This window comes from Manduca sexta, chromosome 21, assembly GCF_014839805.1.
Source record: "Manduca sexta isolate Smith_Timp_Sample1 chromosome 21, JHU_Msex_v1.0, whole genome shotgun sequence".
In the NCBI taxonomy this organism is placed as follows: Eukaryota; Metazoa; Arthropoda; class Insecta; order Lepidoptera; family Sphingidae; genus Manduca; species Manduca sexta.
In genome coordinates this window covers 4,077,242-4,096,423 of record NC_051135.1, presented here as the reverse complement: position 1 = coordinate 4,096,423, position 19,182 = coordinate 4,077,242, and the positions used below count along the sequence as shown (strand labels likewise).

The 19,182-nt window shown below is 35.3% G+C and overlaps 1 protein-coding gene across 1 annotated transcript in view; it reads left to right on the top strand.

The window, feature by feature from the left end:
• LOC119190081 (peroxidase-like) overlaps nucleotides 1-19,182 on the top strand; it is a 61,936-nt gene that overhangs the window by 39,963 nt on the left and 2,791 nt on the right. The window contains exons 2-7 of the mRNA XM_037441135.1: nucleotides 5,942-6,167; nucleotides 7,809-7,859; nucleotides 8,660-8,850; nucleotides 11,122-11,298; nucleotides 14,795-14,991; nucleotides 15,211-15,233. Coding sequence (XP_037297032.1) covers nucleotides 5,950-6,167; nucleotides 7,809-7,859; nucleotides 8,660-8,850; nucleotides 11,122-11,298; nucleotides 14,795-14,991; nucleotides 15,211-15,233 — 857 coding nt within the window. The 5' untranslated portion in view covers nucleotides 5,942-5,949. The remainder of the gene's footprint in view (nucleotides 1-5,941; nucleotides 6,168-7,808; nucleotides 7,860-8,659; nucleotides 8,851-11,121; nucleotides 11,299-14,794; nucleotides 14,992-15,210; nucleotides 15,234-19,182) is intronic.

The following is a 19,182-nucleotide window of genomic DNA, read 5'->3' as shown; positions in this document are numbered from 1 at the left end:
CTGGACCAACGGCTTTACGCGCTTTCCGAGACGCGGGGGTAACACACCGCCAACTTCCTGACTCCGAACTGAGACTGAGTAATTTTTTAATATAGAAAAACTCAGTCACAATTATTTTAGCCCAACCCAGGATTCGAACCCAGGACCTAAGTGCCGTAATTGTATTCGTACCTTGTACAATAATTACTACGCCACCGAGGTAGTCAAACATATGTATACTAATATTATAAAGAGGTAACGTTTGTGAGTAAGTTATAAGATCAGCTACAAAAGACTACTATGTTTTCACAGAGTTTATTCTCAAATGAGCACTTTCTTCGTTAGCTGTGTGTTGTTCATCGCTCATTAAACTTTACTTAAAACATTATGAAGTCCTTTTATCATCAGATGCTTTCTAGTATGCAGAGTTAATGGGTATTATAAGAACTTTTTTTTTATATGGGGACCTGATCATAACAGCAATTTGGTTCAGATGGTGTCTGACATAATATGGCTAACCCTCGCCAGTCGACAAAATTATGCCGGCCTGTTTAAAACCGAATATATTTAGACTGATTGTCGAACGCACACATTTACGTGGACACCTTTAGCGGGTGTTGTACCGTGATTTTGTGTTCGTGTGATTGTGTGCGGTGGACGCTATCTGGACAGATAAAAATATCTTACCACTAGCAATTCATATCTGGGCCTTTTTAACAAAAGTAGCAAAACTTCTATCAGAGATAAAACCTACAACCTGCAAAGTAGGTGCAAGAATTCATTTTCTTTTCAAATGCAATTGAAAATAAATAAGTAAAATAAAAACATATTAACAATCTTATAAGCAATAGAAATAACTTACTTAAAGAATCAATTATTTTACTATGTACTAATAAAAAGGCAGTCTAATAAACTACAAATGGAATGTACAATTTATTTATTTATGTTCATTAATTTGAACTTATTACACTTAAGTTAAAAGTTAGTTAGTAAACTTGCACAATTTAGTGCACTTTTCTGAACTAAGTAATGTTTGAGCAATTCACAGTTGTTAGGAATTTATTTTATTGTTTTCACATAAATTTATAAATTAGTTAACCATATAAATTGCTATCAATTCAAATCAGAAATGTTATTGACATGATGAATGTTGATATTTGTTTACTCATTTTTTCATGAATAGATGACAAGGTTAATCATTTAATTAATATTTATAAATTGTAATAAATAAACTAACACTGCTCATGACATTTATGTAAAATCAATATTACATAATTTATCTATAATTATGAAGTTTGATTTTGCCTTCAATCATTTATTTCGACACAGTTTTATTTATTTTTTGCCAGACTTTGCTCGGTATTGAGCAAGCTATGCAGCAATAGAGGCCCATGTTCACAGATTTGTGCGTGACGTGCGTGATATTTTTTAGGCCATACTTACATAGAATCTCATACAATGATGCCCCTATCGTTTGATCCTATCATATTTAGTGGTGAGCACTTTTTATTTACTTGTCTAGTTTACTAAGGTTTTAGCCGTGATTTTACTTTTACTGGTGGTAGGTCTCTCATATGTGAGAGTCCGCCTGGGTAGCTATCATGGCAATGGTTATTGCCGCCGCCAAGCAGCAGTGTGTAGTCACTGTTGTGTTCCAGTTTGAAGGACATTCCAGCCAGTGTAACTCCTGGACATAATGAGACTTAACATCTCATGTCTCGGGATAGCGAGCGCAGAGGAGTACCAAATAATACTTAGAAATTCGAGGTATTGGATGGTGTTTCTACTGTTTATGGGCGGTCGTACGCTTACGATAAGGCGAACAGCAAGCTCGTCTCGTCATTCAAAACAATAAAGAAATATATTATCGTGAGGTAACTATGTATGGACTACGCCGCCAACGTTTTCGCCTAGTCCTTGACTGTCATTCCATTCTATATCGCAAAACTTAATTACAGGCATTGTTCGCCGTATTGGTGTGACAATATTGTACTATTGGTGTGTTGTTAGACTAATTTGATTTTTTTGTGCAATTTTTACACAACCTGTATTACGCAGATGGGTTTATTATGTTCTAGTAAACAACACGTAGAAAAAAAAATAATTAAGCTGAATCTACGTAGAGAAGTTAGAGAGGTAGAGATTATGTTGAGCATCTATATTATGTTGGGATTATAATAACGAGACGAGTTATTAATTCCATTTATAGCTTTCTTTAATAATAAAGCTAATAAAAAAATAAAACGAAACGTAGTAAACAAATAATACCTTAGCTTGAGTAAAGTAAAGAAACCAGTATAGCTTACTTTTACAATTGTAATTAGAAAACAATTGTAAAGGGTGTTAGCGCACCTTGACAATCAGTAACGAGTACTGTTTGAAACGTGAACAGTTATTTTGCTTGCACCAGTCGTATTGCTTCGCACGGCTGCCTCGCGAACGAACGCTAGGTCAGTGAGGACGCTCTTAGTTAAGGTCGCTTTCATTTTGGGGTTGGGACAGTAAATGGCCCCCAGTTTCTAAATATAGACGTCGTCAGGGCTTTTAAGAATTTATTTATCAGGAATCTGGAGCCATAAGATGCCTGTTACAACGATTAATTCTATTTGAAAGCAAAAAAATGTTTAAGCATGACATATATAGCAAAAGGTCTGTCTGTCGGTCGCTGTGCTACACATTGGCATAGCGTTAACGATTGTACTAAGGCATCTTATCTACGTCACCTGATGTTGATTAAATAGATTACAGGGTCCATCACCTAGCCGATTACTTCTAGGCTTGATTGATCCGAAACACAGTGTATCCAATGAATATCGACCGTGAATTCCGCTTCCTAGGCTGTGCAGTGTGCGGCTATTTGTTTTGCGATACGGTGTCACAATAGGTTCATGCTCTACTGACTTTGAGGTGACGATGTTGATGCACGTGCAGTCATTCCAATGTGATTTGTCCCCCGCAGCGTGATAGATTCGCCTTTCATGTTCGCAGTCATTACGTGTATTGCAGAGATGAGTTGATTGACATTTACATTCCTTTTGAGGCTAGACGGTATCTTGTTTTGTATGAAGTTATTGCGGCGTAGTAACACGTGCATAATTAACTTTTTGAGCGCTGTGAAGTTATCAGTTCATTTCCTTCCATTCGCTCTTATCCGACTTTAACTATTTTGCTTAGTTACACGTGAAATTGTGCCGATATGTCATATGAAAGATTTCCTGCATGAGAATAAAACTGAGTGGATCCTAATCTATAGTCCATATCTCCTGTTACTACCAAGATGACTATTTCGGTGGCGTAGTTGTTTTGCGTGCGCGGTTTGATACTGCTCTGAGGTCCCGTGTTAGAATCCAGGGTCGGGCAAGGTGATATTGTTTTTTCCTGCTCAATATTAGATTGGAGTCTGGAATTTATGCCCGATATGACGATTGGCTGGTCCCTTATTACATCATTGGACAGAACACACAGGCGAAAACTTTATATTATTCATTAAATGCTGCCTTTAAATCTAATAGTAATGATCTTACATTTCTGATTTCCAGTTTCTTTAAAGTAAAAGCACAAATGTTCAGGGTTTAAATAAATTCTCAGTCAATACCATTTAAAATCGATGCTCGTTGCCTTTTCCTTATTAAGGGTGAATCAAACAAAGCATTTTTAATTACCTTTGACGTTGTTTATTTGTTATAATTATTATTTCCAACATCTCGGATACAAAAGTATTCGATTAAGATTAAATAGAATCTACGTAGGAACCTACATTTGATGTAAGAAAACAATAAAGGCACGATCCATTTGCAATCGTAAATGCTATGAGAAAAATTGAGAATGATACGGGTCGCGTCCAATAAGTGAACAATGATCACCTAATGTTAAACGATGGGACTAAAGTGTGACCCGTAGACACGTTCTCAAAGGGAAAAACAGCTTTTAATGTAACGTGACCAGACAGCGAATAGACAAGCTAAAACTGGCTCAAAACGTTTCATACGTCCAAATCAATTTAAATACGAGACAGGTTTTATTACTATTAACTATACTTGACTTACATGAAACTCAGTTTCACGTTATTTATAAATGTTGGACTATACTGTCCAACATTTAGTGACCACAACTGACTATATAGTAATGTCATATTAGATTTCAAAATTTAAGACCACATTTTTAAAAAATCTTACAATATTCAGGTCATTAAACTTGAATATTGCTGTAATTTAATAGATAGACGAGCCTCAAACTTGACGACGCCTCGCAACTCAACTTTAATGTCAGATAGTGTCTTTATGCGTAGATATGCAAGAAGTTCTTCTATACATTAACGTATATATTCTATAGACACGAACATCCATATAAACTATTTGTTTAATATCTAAACTAAAATGGCAATCAAAACGTCATTGTTATAACCTATTTATTCACTTGAACAACAAATAATTTTACTTATATGACTAATATTTTTAATTCACCTCCAGGTTTGCGTTTAGCCTCGCGTTTTTATATTATGAGCGCCACTCCGCACACAACCACAAGCATCAATATTGATAACATACTAAAATCAGTTTGAACGGATGACAGTTCAATTCAGTTGAACACAGTGAATGTTCGGAACGCCAAATCTAGTACATAGTACACATATATCAATGCTTCTATATTTATAAATTTTACAAACATAATTATAGTTTGATGCTCCAGTGAAGTGTCGACTTCAATTAGAGCCCGATTCATAAGAGCGAGAGGATGGAAATTTCTACCACTAATTCCTGCACATACAAGCATCTAGTGAAGCTATTTCTGGATGCAGTGCGATATTTGCATCTACATTTTTATCGCTTTACTATTTGCATGACTTTTCCAGACGTATACTCAAAAGTAATTAATTGTGGAATAAAAGATTACGTGCCATAACGATGTTAAAATATGCCATAGGCTATTTTATATTGGACTAGCTTTTGTCTGCGGGTCCGCTCATGTGAGAAACAAATTCCAGGATAATGATTTTGTTGGGATAAAAAGTAGCCCATACCACTCAGGAGTAATGTAGCTTCGTATTAGTGCGAAAAAAAAATCGGTTTAGGAGTTGCTGAGATTAGCGCGTTCAAATATACAAACATTTCAGCTTTATTGGTATATTGGTATAGATATTATTTAAGGCTGACAGATTATTTGATTTTATGATGAAATTCTTAACATTACGGTAAAACAAACTCCACCGTACCAAGAAAATGAAGTAAAAAGTAATTTAATAAAACTTTCATTACCACAGTTAAATTCTCTGCGGCGGTTTTAGGTATGATTCAAATTTGAATATTTACACAAATATTTTTTTATTTAACCGCTATTCCAGTTGGTATTAAATTAAAATAAAAGTCACCATCCACAGCTAAAATAAAAGTATGAAGTGGACTCGTGGAACACTCAAACCGACCTATTTATTTCGGAGATATATTAGACAACAATTTGTTATAAAACGTCTGTCGTTTACAACTGAGTGTAGCTGTAGTCTATAAAATAAAAAATGTGATGCCTTTGAAAAAATATGTTGTATTAAATTATAATAGATGGCTTTGAAATAAAATTGTAAATAAAAAGAGTTTATGTTACAGTCAAATAAAACATGTATTATATACATCCATATTTCTAAAAGAAAAATGATACCATTATTAGATCACTTACGAGGCGTCTGACGGTCTATTTGTCCGTCTGGTAATGGTGACTGGACCCACGTTTATCGTACCAAAACAACACGAAACCATTTTTATTTAATTTGCAATAGAAACAACGGAATCACAGTGGACAGTTTTTTCGTGTATTTTATATTTTTATCCGAAACGTAACAAAGAATATCTTCTAAAACATTAACCAATGACATATACATTTAACATTTTTTTTACTAAATTACAATAATATAATATGTTGCTATTCTTCTATAAGCAATAAATAACATTATACACGTTTATTGTTTCAGATTAATAGATGCAGTCGAGCGGCACAATGCGGTTCATTTTAGCAATTACGTTATGCAGCGTCATTCAAGGAGTACATATCAACTTGAGGACGAAGCCAGTTGAGATCTTTTTGCAGCATCCAGATCCAGTACTGCCAACACTTCAGATCACTGGACCTGGTGCTGAATTCGCAAAGGTCGTGGCGAACAGTCTGCCGGCTCAAAGGCTCCCAGTCACTGGATTTGGGTAAACTTTATGGCATTACTGCTGATGTCCTTTGCTTTCGATGTTGCATATTTAAATACGATTGTTGCACATTGTCGCAATAGATACTTCAGGATGTGAAAGAATCACAAATCGCTGGCTCAATATTACGAGGTTCTAACATGATTTTTACTTAAGGTCACGGGGCCCTATTCCGTCTATAGGGATACATGCGTCTTTTTGAAATTACGGGTATTCTATTAGAAAAAATCCGGTATTTACTTATACGGCTTTGATGGCCGTATAGGTAATACAAAACAAAATAAATTTTCATGTTGGTAAATATTGGAAAAGTCAATAAGTCATAGTTCCCGTTTTATTTATCTTTTGGGATTAACATGTGATATATATTATAATTAAATTTGTACGATAAAGATAACATAGAACCTTGTTATAGTGAGTCAAGAAGATTTCACGATATAACTCGTGTCCAAATATACTGCATAGATTTGAACTATTGGCCCTTTTATATGGATATCTACGATAACTCGTAGTTCTATAAATTGTTTTGATTTTTGTGTAAATATCATACTTGTATTATATTATGTCTGGACACATTTTACTGATCGTTGTAACTTACTAGCGATGCACTATGTAGTCGCAATGCACTTGGACATAATAAATATCATACTAAAATCACAGATACTTTTCTTAAGCTTAGACACTGCTATTTACGGACAAAAATGTGTAAACAATCTCATTACTGATGTAAACATTTTAAAAGGAAGTTTTTACATATTTGTACTAAGCGTGTCTATAGGACTGCTCGGTGGCGTAGATGCACTGTATGCGCGGTATGGCAGCGCTCTGAGGTCCTGAGTTCGAATCCCGAGTCGGGCAAAGCGATATTTGGGTTTTTCTGCTCAGTATCAGCACGGGGTCTGGAATTGCGATAGGCTCGCTCCCTATCACATTATGGGACGGAACACACTTGGCGAAAAGTGGGTGCCCTGATTGCGCCTCTGCATACCCGTTCAGGAATGAAAGCGTAATGTGTGTGTGTGTGTGTGTATCTATAGTAATTAACATAACATAAATAATGGATGTACTGAGAGTTTACGAAAACACTTATTATCACAAATGTAAAAGCATTGCAAAATGTTTGAACGACACGCCAAAACTTTGCTCTTACTTTGCGTTATGATAAAACAGGAAATTCTTGTTATTTTAAAATAAATCCCAATCTTAATAATGTAACGTGTTATGTTGATGAAGTTTATATATTTATTTTGTAGAAACACGTGTAACATGATAAATAAGAAATCATCTTAAGAATTTCATATTTAATATGTTGTTTTCTGAAACAAGTTATTTACTAGTTTGTTTTCTACATTCATTGTTTACAACTTCAGACTTCTGTTCTCTACATATTGTATTTTTGAAAATTATGAACTTGTTTTTGTTCAATGTTAATCAAGTGTACCTAGAGATATAGTAAGTGTATATTCAGTAGTACAACTATATAAATCGCGCTATGTTCGATTATTCCTAGTTGATTTTATTGGTGAAAATATTAACATTTTGTCCGTAGATAGTATATGTAAAAATCGCACAATATTTCGTGCTAATCAATATTGAATGCTGCATGTGTATGTTGTAAAATTGCACTGATTCTGTCCTCAGCGGTCCAGTTTTAGATCCTGATCAAATACTGCTTGCCGGAGCACACAACAGGTTATTTTCCTATTTTTGCTGTTTTATAAATCTTGTTATACATTTCCGTAATGAAGTTATTGACGTAGACATTTTCCGTTCAAATATTCGGGTGCGTGACCTCGATCCAATTTTACGACGTCGCATCCCAATTTAGAAAGTATCAGGCTATATTGAAAATATTTTTATTTGCAACCTTTTCTTAAACGTAAGTACTTACCTATGAATAGATTATTTACCCAACTTGACATTTATATATGAAATTACTGAAACAACACAAAGAGTACGTTGGAAAGAAAAGCTTGTCTGTTAAACTTATAAAAGCTTGTTTGTTAGAACACAAAGCTTTAAATAGAGACAAATGCTGTCCGCCTCGCGTTATGCGCTTTTATTTTAGACTTGTGGCGTATTCTATTGTTACGCCCTCTAGTGTATGTAATTGAGTGATGTATTATAAAATAATGGTTTTATGCACTTTGTTATATACTTGCTGGCAATAGCTATCGCGCCCACAGCAAAAGAAGTGATACTACAGATTAATGATCGCGAAATGAGCTTTGAGATTATGTAATAAATTATTTTCAAGACTAATGTTTAGAAAATAACTGTTTGTAATTAGTAAGATTTCATTGTGATTCTAGTTGTTCCCATCTAATTTATAAAGAAACACTTCTGCGTAAAATGTGTAGTCATTACGAACAAAGAAATGTTTATTAATTACGGTAGAAAGTCCATCTAAGTTATCTGTTCAAACGTTTCCAAGAAATATCTGTACTCAAACAAAGGAATTATCAAATACTAATGAATAATATTTCATGCAGTTTTAGCAACCCGCCGCCAGGTCTGGGTTCTGGACAGGACCCGGCTACCCAAACGTGTGGGCTCACCAGGCCCTTCTGTACCAAGTCCCGCTACCGTTCCATAGACGGATCTTGTAATAACCTACTACGCCCAGCTTGGGGCACGCCGCAGACGCCTTATGGAAGACTTGTGCCTTACAATTATGCTGACGGTGAGTAGAAGTTTGAGTTTTATAGATTACTCTTGAATACAATGTTTTGTTATAATCTAGAAGCCCTCAAAAACTGATCGAATGAACGAATGCGTCTTCTACTTTAAATTTCTATATCCATTAATTGTAGCTATAGCAAAATGGGCTGCCGTGGTAGACTAAAACGTATACGGGGATTAATACCGAGTACGATCGGATAATATTATCATATGAATGAACTAATCTAGCATACTGAATATGTCTAGGCGTGTTAGTTTTAGGCCCACGAAAGTCACCCAAAAGTCTGGATATTCATGTCTTGAGATAATAGAAAACACAAACCACAGATTAATAACCATGAATTTAAAGCAATCGATATTATGGAATTAATAGGTCTATAATAAGCTTTAAATATTTAGTACAAATGGTAATACGACATATCCAATTTTCTTGTAGTATTCAGCCAAGACGCAACAACGTAAGCAGGGATTATCAATGCGAGCGTTCCATTTTGATTCAATGTGAATCTAAACGTATTTTCTCCGATACCAATCAATCATTCCTGAGGATTTTATTACAGAAAATACTTCAGTCTCTGCGCGCGTTATTTAAAAAAAAAATGATATTTTGATTTATGTCGTGAAGCAAGAAAGCGAAAATATTGTTAAATATTATGTTATTTATCGGATAAATACTTAAGAATGCGTTGATGCTTAGAATTTAGATTTGGAAACCGCACATTTTCTTTTTTAATATTACTCGTTGTAAATTTTAGTAACTACAAGTATAATGAGCAAAGCGCTTTGAATCGTAACAGTCAATTTAAAATTCATAAATTAAACCGCAGCCTCAAAAGATGCTTGTTTGACATGCACATGTCTACATGGAATTTTCACAGAATATAAACACTTATTTACACATTCAAAGATTGATGCATTGCAATGTAAAAGAAAATCAGTGTATATTGTAATATTAATGTATTTGAATAAGATTCATTTTGAATAATATGTTTCATAAGGTTGACAATTTTTTTTTTATGGAATACATTATAATTTTACGAATTTAAATGAACTTGTTCTTAGTAGTTTTTATGGTAATGAATATTTCTGAAAAATAATTATTAGCCTTTACTTTACGCCTTTAGTATACACAACGAAATAAATTTAATATAAATATTATAATAATATATCAGCCTTGTTTTATATACTGTCCCACTGTTGGACACGGGCCTCCTCTACTACTGAGAGGGATTAGGCCTAGGAATTTTTCATTCAGTCCTATATGTCCTATTTTTCATATAGGACTGAATGAAAATAATAATGGATGGAATACTAAATACCTACGCCTTAAGCTCACGTAAGCTATTATGATATTCTTATCTGAAAAGTACAGGTAGATATATATTATTCTAATTATTTTATAAGAGAATGAAGTGTTATATATGAATGTTAATAGTAGACTAATATTCAAGAAATATATAATGTTTAAGTGTTTGTTTATTTGAACGCGCTAATCTCAGGAACTATTATACCGCTTTTAATGTACAGCAAAATTATTCCTGAGAGATATAAACCACTTTTATCCAGGACAAACATACTCACTCCGACGCAGCCGCAAGCAAAAGCATTATACAATAAAATACGTTTATCTTAAAGGGAACGAAAAAGTGGGGTGGGTTATAAAGAAACAGTTGGTCTTATTGATGAAGCGACGTGCCACAGCGAATACATTATTTAGTCTTTGGTACAGTAATACTAATTAATAGTCGCACAAAATTAGCTACAGAGGAGTCCTACCAGCTACGATTTACATTATTTCCTCCAATAGGGGCCTTTAATTCGGTTTAAACACAAAAGAATCTTTTAATGAAATTTCTTTAATTGCAATATTTTAATACTTCGTTCTTATACACTTTTTATGTACAGTTAAGATGGTCGCACGTGTATAGTCCTCAAGGGGAGTGAACAATTTTAACATGCTAATTAAAAATATTTTATCCTTTGCCCCGACAAATCCTTCGGGTAATCTAACGTGGTTTCATCGACTTGCCTATTACCTAATTTACTGCGGGTTATAATAAATTTATAAAAATATATTTGTATTATGTCTGTAATTATATTTTTTAGAAACGGTTAATGTAGGAGTATTTTTATAACTGCAATACCCTGTTTTTATTGGGTTTGTTCCAACAATAAAAACCTTTCTTTCTTTTTTAAACATGGGAGATAACATCATTATACAATATATTTTATATTAGTTTATTTGGATTTTCATTGTAATTTCTTCTTACAGGTATAAACGCGTGGCCCCGGTCAGTGACAGGCGCACCGTTGCCAAATCCTCGTGAGATCAGCTTAAGGTTGTTCCCTGACAGGCAGCTCATCGATCCTCTGTGGAACTTGAACGCCCAGCAATGGGGACAGATTATAACACACGACATGTCCTTGACAGCTGGCGTGGCGCAGTCCCGTGAGTATTTTTACGTATACTTAAGTTGTATTGTCTACGGGAAGTGACTGTTTTGCTGCCTTGGGATCGTTTTTCAGATTGAGTGAGGCTAATAAGCCAATTGGATTTATTCACTCAGTATCACCTGGGAGTCATATAGCATGAAGTTTAATGTAGCTGATGAGTGAGGACACTTCTGGCTACTGCTTAAATGTGAAAATGACGTGACGCTGTGTGTGTTAGGGTAACACTGCGTACACAAATATGGTGAACAACACTTTAATATAGAAGATTGTATCCCAAAAACTACAGAAAGTGATCCAAGTTCCAGTGTTACGCGGTATACAACGAAGTAACGCAAGTGACGAAAAAAATGCTTCAGTGAGCAAATGGGTGTTTCTTTTTGGAAAATGATATAGATAATTGGAAAGTTGGAATAGAATTCAGTTTCAGATTATTGGAAAACCAGACACCCAACATGTTTGCAAACTTTCGCAATTATAACATGACTAGAGTAGGATAGTAAAATTTAATATTACACTAGCTTTTCTTCACGGCTTCGTCCGTGTGAAAGAGTTTTTGGCATAAAAGTCCCGCTTTATATTTTCTTGGGAAGAAAAGAAGACATTAAGTAATTGATAAGATAAAATACTGAAGGATGACATACATGAAGGAATTAAAATTACAGCTGTATTAATAAATTTGTGCAACTGCTTTAATTTTTGCTCAGTATAAGTACGGAGTCTAATTTTTTGTCCGATATGACTATTGGCTCGCCCCTATCACATCATGGGAACAATAATAATAATAATAATAGCCCTGTATTATATACTTGCCCACTGCTGAGCATGGGCCTCCTCTACTACTGAGATTGATTAGGCCTTAGTCCACCACGCTGGCCTAGTGCGGATTGGTAGACTTCACACACCTTCGAAATTCCTATAGAGAACTTCTCAGATGTGCAAGTTTCCTCACGATGTTTTCCTTCACCGTTAAAACGAACGATAAATTCACAAAGAATACATACATGATTTTAGAAAAGTCAGAGGTGTGTGCCCTTGGGATTTGAACCTGCGGACACTCGTCTTGGCAGTCCGTTCCACACCCAACTAGGCTATCGCCGCATTATGGGAAAAAACTTTGCAAAAATGGGGGACTGTTTACATTTCTGCCTATTCCATCAGGGATGAAGGCGTGATATGTATGTGGATAATTTTTATATGACCATATAAATATTGGAACTAATATTTATAATTTCTCATTAAACGTAATACCTACATCTTGAAAAGTTAATTCTGGTTTGTCGCATTCTATATCAGTAAGCTTCGTATCATTGTTTATATTATCCGAAACAAGGTCACCAGTCTTCAGTCTGTTTACCATAACGATTACATTATCACGTTAACTACTCTGTTAGATGTAACCGTCTACCTATAAGCGAAAGTTCTATTCATTTGGGGCATAACCATTGTATTACATCTACAAAGATATATCATTCCTTTTTAAGCAAGTAGATATCACCAAATTTACCAAAGAATTTTAATGTCAATTAAAGCGATAATCGATCCTTGTACCTACCTATCATCCATATATTTAAACACTTACTTCATATGAAGCTTCTCAGCTAAAATAACATTCAAATATATACCAACGACTGCGAGTATTATGAAAAAGCAAATATTAATATCACAATGACATACAAGCCCGTTAATGAGTAGTGTGCGAGTCGCGTATTGTACGGAACCAATTTTCTTACGTTTCATAAAGACAAATTCTTATCCCGTATGGCGGTAGGGTGGGTTTGCCATAACTTCCTGAATAATAATTTCTTGTATTCACGCGAATGTGAGACAGCGAAATAGAATCAGTTTTCGGATTTTTATCGTGGTTCATTGTTTTTAATTTTCTTCTAACGTATCAAAGACCTTTGAAATTTGCAATCTTCAAGATCATTGCGGACTGAGATGTAATTCGGCTGGAAAGTTAAAGTAACAATATCTACATAAATTTTACAATAATACCTAAATTTAAAAAATAGGTAATGACGATCCGATGAGCCCAGCGTGTCTTGGAATCCCCTGGTCGCCGGTCTGTTCCTGATGTCAAAATTTGACCTCTGAAACATTGGGTTACTAAAGTGATCTAGTGAAAAAACCAAGTTTTTTAAAATCACGCACTTTCCAATACCAATTGGAACGGGACCGGATGTCCTAAACTGGTGTCATATAACGGGTATACCAGGAACAGGTGGGCAACCCTAAATTTAAAACCCATTTCCTTATTACGTATTTAGAAATCTTGTCGCAAAATTTTCACACAATTTAACTGACGTGTAATAAAATCCTGAATGCTTCGCCGCTTCCACAATATTGATTTATGAGCATCTTGGCCATTGTGATTTAATTTACCATAAAATTTGGGTAGACACGAATGATCTGTTGCTGTTGATTTACGCAAAGTAGGAGATGTTTAAAATATATACCCTGCCTGTCGTAAGGGGTGACTAATAGGCGCCATCAGGGTCGAGACGGGCGGCAGGGTGCGACATCTCTTGGTACAAGGTGACTCCACGATGGATGGTAGCGTGGATGGTAGGCCTCATGCTGCCTTTAACGCCGAGGTCGTCTCTTCGGGTGAATGGGACTTCGGAAAGCCCCTTTGCCCTTACAAAAGGTAACTGGCCCTTTGTTAAGCAGCACCACGCAAGGGTGGTTACGGATAAAACTAGACCTTTCCGTCGGAAGAAGCCCGCAGTCGTCCGTAATACCCCCAAGATGGCAACCGCGGATTTTTAATCCGTATTGCCCTGCATAGGGTGTATATAATATTAAAGATTCGGCTCGGTGGTCGCCCGACGTTTTTCATCTCTACAGCCGGATTAACGCTGGGTCGTAAGGCTGACGAAGCCAACATATCCGTCCAGTCGGCCCAAGAGTGCTGCGTGAAAATGGTAAATCACTTTCTCTGCGAGAACCAAAAAGAAGAAAGCTGTGGTGATGAAGGCGAAAATAGTTATAGTTCCAAGAATTTAATAGACAACTGAGAATTGACAAAAATAGGGAACGATGGAGCCATTTTTCCAAATATGTTTTAGTAACGCTCGATAGCTACGCCAGACTCAAGATTTACACAAACGCAAATGAGAGATCAGCGTCTGCAGTAACGAGCGCAGCGCTCTACCGACTTCCGTTTACACTTCACAGATTGTGGCCGAGTAAACCTTTGCGTATCTATACACCTATATGATTATCATGTGCAATGGCAGTTTCTTATTTTACAGTGAGCAAATTTTACTCAAATCCATTTTTTATAAAAATCTTTAGCAGGTACAGAAATCTACTGATATATTATAACGTCTGCTTTTCTGTTTCAATTCTTAGTCAACAAAATTTCTGTTACATTTCTTAAATCGTCAGATTCCTCTAACATTCAAAGTCTTAGGGTGATAACTGATCACTTATCATTGCCTACCATCTATTGGCTTGCTTGCTTTCTGATACACAAATTATTGTTCTAGATAAGGATCAAATAACGTGCTGTACGGACAACGGGCAGCTTGCAGCTGACGCGCCTACCAATCCTTTCTGTGCGCCCATCATCGTACCTCCAAACGACCCTGTGCACGCCTCTCAAGGGACTCAGTGCTTTAACTTCGTGCGGACCACTACAACCAGAGATAGAGGATGCACCGCGCCCAATGCACCTGCTGAACCGGTAAATATATTAGAAATTTATGTAATTTGCACGTCATTCGACTAAATATATTAAGATACTTTGTTATATAATAAACCATCTAATAATAAACATAATATGTAAATATAAATATATTTGTAAAATAAATTAATTGATTTATTAAGACGTAAAAAATCAGTCACGAGATGTTTACAGTTTTAGATTTTGATTCAACATTATTACCAAATTATTTGCCAATAGTCTAACATGCATTTGGAATGGAAGTGATAAAATAGAAATATTTAAGAGCTTAATTAATTTATGTGAAACCAATCATTATTATTCATGGCGGGAATTTTTGTCTCATTAATATTAACATCAAGAATCTTGTAACATCTGGAGCGGACCTAAGAATAACAGATTCATTTTTATATTTTTTTAAAAGGTATTAGTGTAATTAGTAAGCAATAGTTTGATTATTATGACTACGCGAATGTTAGACATTGAAATAAAACCATTTTCCGGATTTATTTCAATAGAGTTTATGAACAAATCATTAAAAGCTAAAGAGCATTGTTGTTGTTTTGAATGATGCTAGTCGAAATATATGTCCATTCATACACTTTTGGAAAATTGGCTTTGGCTTGAAACCTCACCTATATAACGGATACTTCCTGAATAAAGAACTCGTTAGAATTACGTATTTACTGAGATAAAAAGTAACGCCTGTTAAAGAAGAAGAATTTTGTCTATCTGTGTGCCAAATTTGGACCAAATCTATTCAAATGTTATTTACAATTAGCTAACAAACATAAAAACATCACCACGAACTTTCTCATTTATATTAATAAGTGAGATGAATGAATCAATAAAGCGTATATGAATATGTATGAAGTGTGAAGTAGATGAGTTACTGACATATAGTACCGTGACCTTCAGCATAATAATATCTAGTTAAGATCTTAGAAATGAATATTTCCTATTTCTAAGTACTATAATGTGGTTGTCGCTCTCATCACTTAACGTTTATGCAAATCTCTTCACCTTAAGCATTAATATTATGTTTTCATTATTTGTATAGCAAAGTTCGCTTTCTAATGAATACATAACATGTATTGTATTGTCGCAACCTACTGGTTATGATTATTATGCTAACGGTTATGATTGTTGTTTTTTTTATTTAATAGAGTTGTTTGCTTACTAGCATTTGAATTATGGAATTGCACTATTCTTAGTGAAATTCAGATAATGCGGAAGTTGAAAACTAATTTCAACTTTAAAAACAAAGCGTGCACACAATTAAAAAGGATAGCAATAATAGGTTTTTCTAGGTGTCAGACCGAGTCTGGAATTTGTGTCCGGTATGACGATAGGCTTGCTCCCTATTCTCATGGGACGGAATACGGCGGAAACTGGGTCCACCAGTTGCGCATCTATCTACCCTTTCGGGGATTAAAGGCGTGAGTATATACGTCAACATAGTTGCAGTGCGTAGCAACCTATTACGGTCAATGGTTCCAGAGTCAAAAGCCTTGTGACTATTCGCTTCGTCGAGCACAATTTAATGAGCCATCGATATTAGTTAACCATAAAGGTCACAATGCCATATCAGTCCACGAGTGAATTAATAATATTTATCGCGTCAGTAGGGATAAATTATCTTTGCCTTTATACAGAGTGATGCTAAATAAAAGTATCATTTATCTATACTATTATATAAAGCTGAAGAGTTTGTTTGTTTGTTTGAACGCGCTAATCTCAGGAACTACTGGTCCAAACTGAAAAATTCTTTTTGCGTTGGATAGCCCTATGTTCGTGGAGTGCTATAGGCTATATATCATCACGCTATACCCAATAGGAGCGGAGCAGTAATGCCTAATCTCAGGAACTATCGGTCCGAACTGAAAAATTCTGTTTGCGTTGGATAGCCCTTTGTTCGTGGAGTGCTATAGGCTATATCATCACGCTATACCCAAACGGAGCAGAGCAGTAATGGCTAATCTCAGGAACTACCGGTTCGAACTAAAAATATTTTGTATTGATAGCCCTTTGTTCGTGAAGTGCTATAGGCTATATATCATCACGCTATGACCAATAGAAGCAGAGCAGTAACGGCTAATCTCAGAAACTAGAGTTTGAACTGAATAATTCATTTTGTGTTGGATAGCCCTTTGTTCCTGGAATGCTATAGGCTAATATATCATCACGCTATGCCCAATAGGAGCGGAGCAGTATCGCTAATCTCAGGAACTACCGGTTCGAACTGAAAAAAATTTTGTGTGGATAGCCCTTTGTTCCTGGAGTGCTATAGGTTATATATCATCACGCTATGACCAATAGGAGCGGAGCAGTAATGAAACATGATGCAAAAACGGGACAATTTATTAGTTTTGAGAGCTTCTGTTGCGTGCGCTGCGTAAACGGTTAAAGTTATGCAACAATATTGTATGACGGGATTGTTCCTCTTAAAAGTTCTACAAAAATATATCATATAACAAAGTCCCCGCTGCATCGGTCTGCCCGAACGTGTTAAACTTAAAACTACCCAACGTATTAGGATAAAATTTGGTATGGAGACAGTTTGAGACCCTGGGAAGAACATAGGCTCCGGGAAAACATATAGCGTGACTATTATAACGGAAAACTTTAGCCCTTTATAACGCGGGTGAGCCGCGGGCAAAAGCTAGTCATTATTAAACTTAATCATTTTAAGTGTTTTAGCTATTTATCATTAAAGTTGAATACCACGTATTTTACCTCTCGGCAGTCGACACAATTATGCCGGCCTGTTAAACCGTAAATATAATAGTTTTTCATTTATTGAACTTCTAAATTGTATTACAAAAAAGGAACATAAAATTGGTTAATATTTACAAAGTGCCTTCGTAGTGGATATGTATAAGGAAAACTGTTTCAATACATTCTAATGATTTGTACATATATCATTATATTATGAAAATTTTAGGATCCTTAAATAATGGATAATAAAATAATTCTTTTCTGATTGTTCTAATTACTTACAACTCAACCAACGTTTACGCAGAGTTATTAATGGTACCTCTTCTTTGTAACATTCCGTATAGTTGACTGCAGTCTGAACTCTAGGTATTTAATAATTTTCTTCTTATTAAATAACTGTGTACTTTTCTTGTTGTGAATTTTTGTCGACCGATCATCGGAACAAGAACTAAGCCAATGTTCAAATACTTCAAAAATTATTGACGACTTTTAATTTATTACTCGTTTTGTACATTTAAGCGTCGATAGCCTAGTTGGGTGTAGAATGGACTGCCAAGACGAATGTCCGCAGGTTCAAATCCCAAGGGCACACACCTCTGACTTTTCTAAACACATGTGTGTATTCTTTGTGAATTTATCGTTCGCTTTAACGGTGAAGGAAAACATCGTGAGGAAACCTGCACATCTGAGAAGTTCTCTGTAGGAATTTCGAAAGTGTGTGAAGTCTACCAATCCGCACTAGGCCAGCGTGGTGGACTAAGGCCTAATCCCTCTCAGTAGTAGACGAGGCCCGTGCTCAGCAGTGGGCAAGTATATACAGGGCTGATATTATTATTATTATATTATATTAGTACATTTTATACTTTAGAGTATGATACCGTTAGTTAGAATTTGAAGGTTACGTAGATACATGCTATGGTCAATAGATATTTCATTTAGGTTTGGGTATCTTTATAAAATTGGCAGTTATTGATACCTACAACAAAATCGGTATTCCCGCACAATCAACATACATGGTCTGGTTTATTTTATTGCGTATTATTTTCACTGCGGAGAATCCTCGCGTACTAGTTCTTGACCATGATATTATCAACCGGTTGCTTTCACTAGTTGTTATTCCGATTGCGGAAAGTCCCGCATTCTGAAAATAGATTTTATGGCTTCCTTACGACATTTTACTTTTTAAACAGCGAGTTAAAATCCATGACAAGAAAAGATCGTTTAATAAATATTATGTACGTATTCACTGAGTACACAACACTGCGTATACAAATAAAAAAATTGCATGTTTCGTAATGAATTCTCGATGTCACAACATTCTGTACGTGCCTCACGTATTTGGAATATTTTTCAAGTTAAGAAAACTTATTGTTTTCTTACATGTACGAATAAAACTCAACACAACTTAAATTTTGTATAAAGTTCACGCCAACACAACTTAATATTTGGCGTTCGAGTTCACGCAAACACAACTTAATATTTGGCGAACAAAAA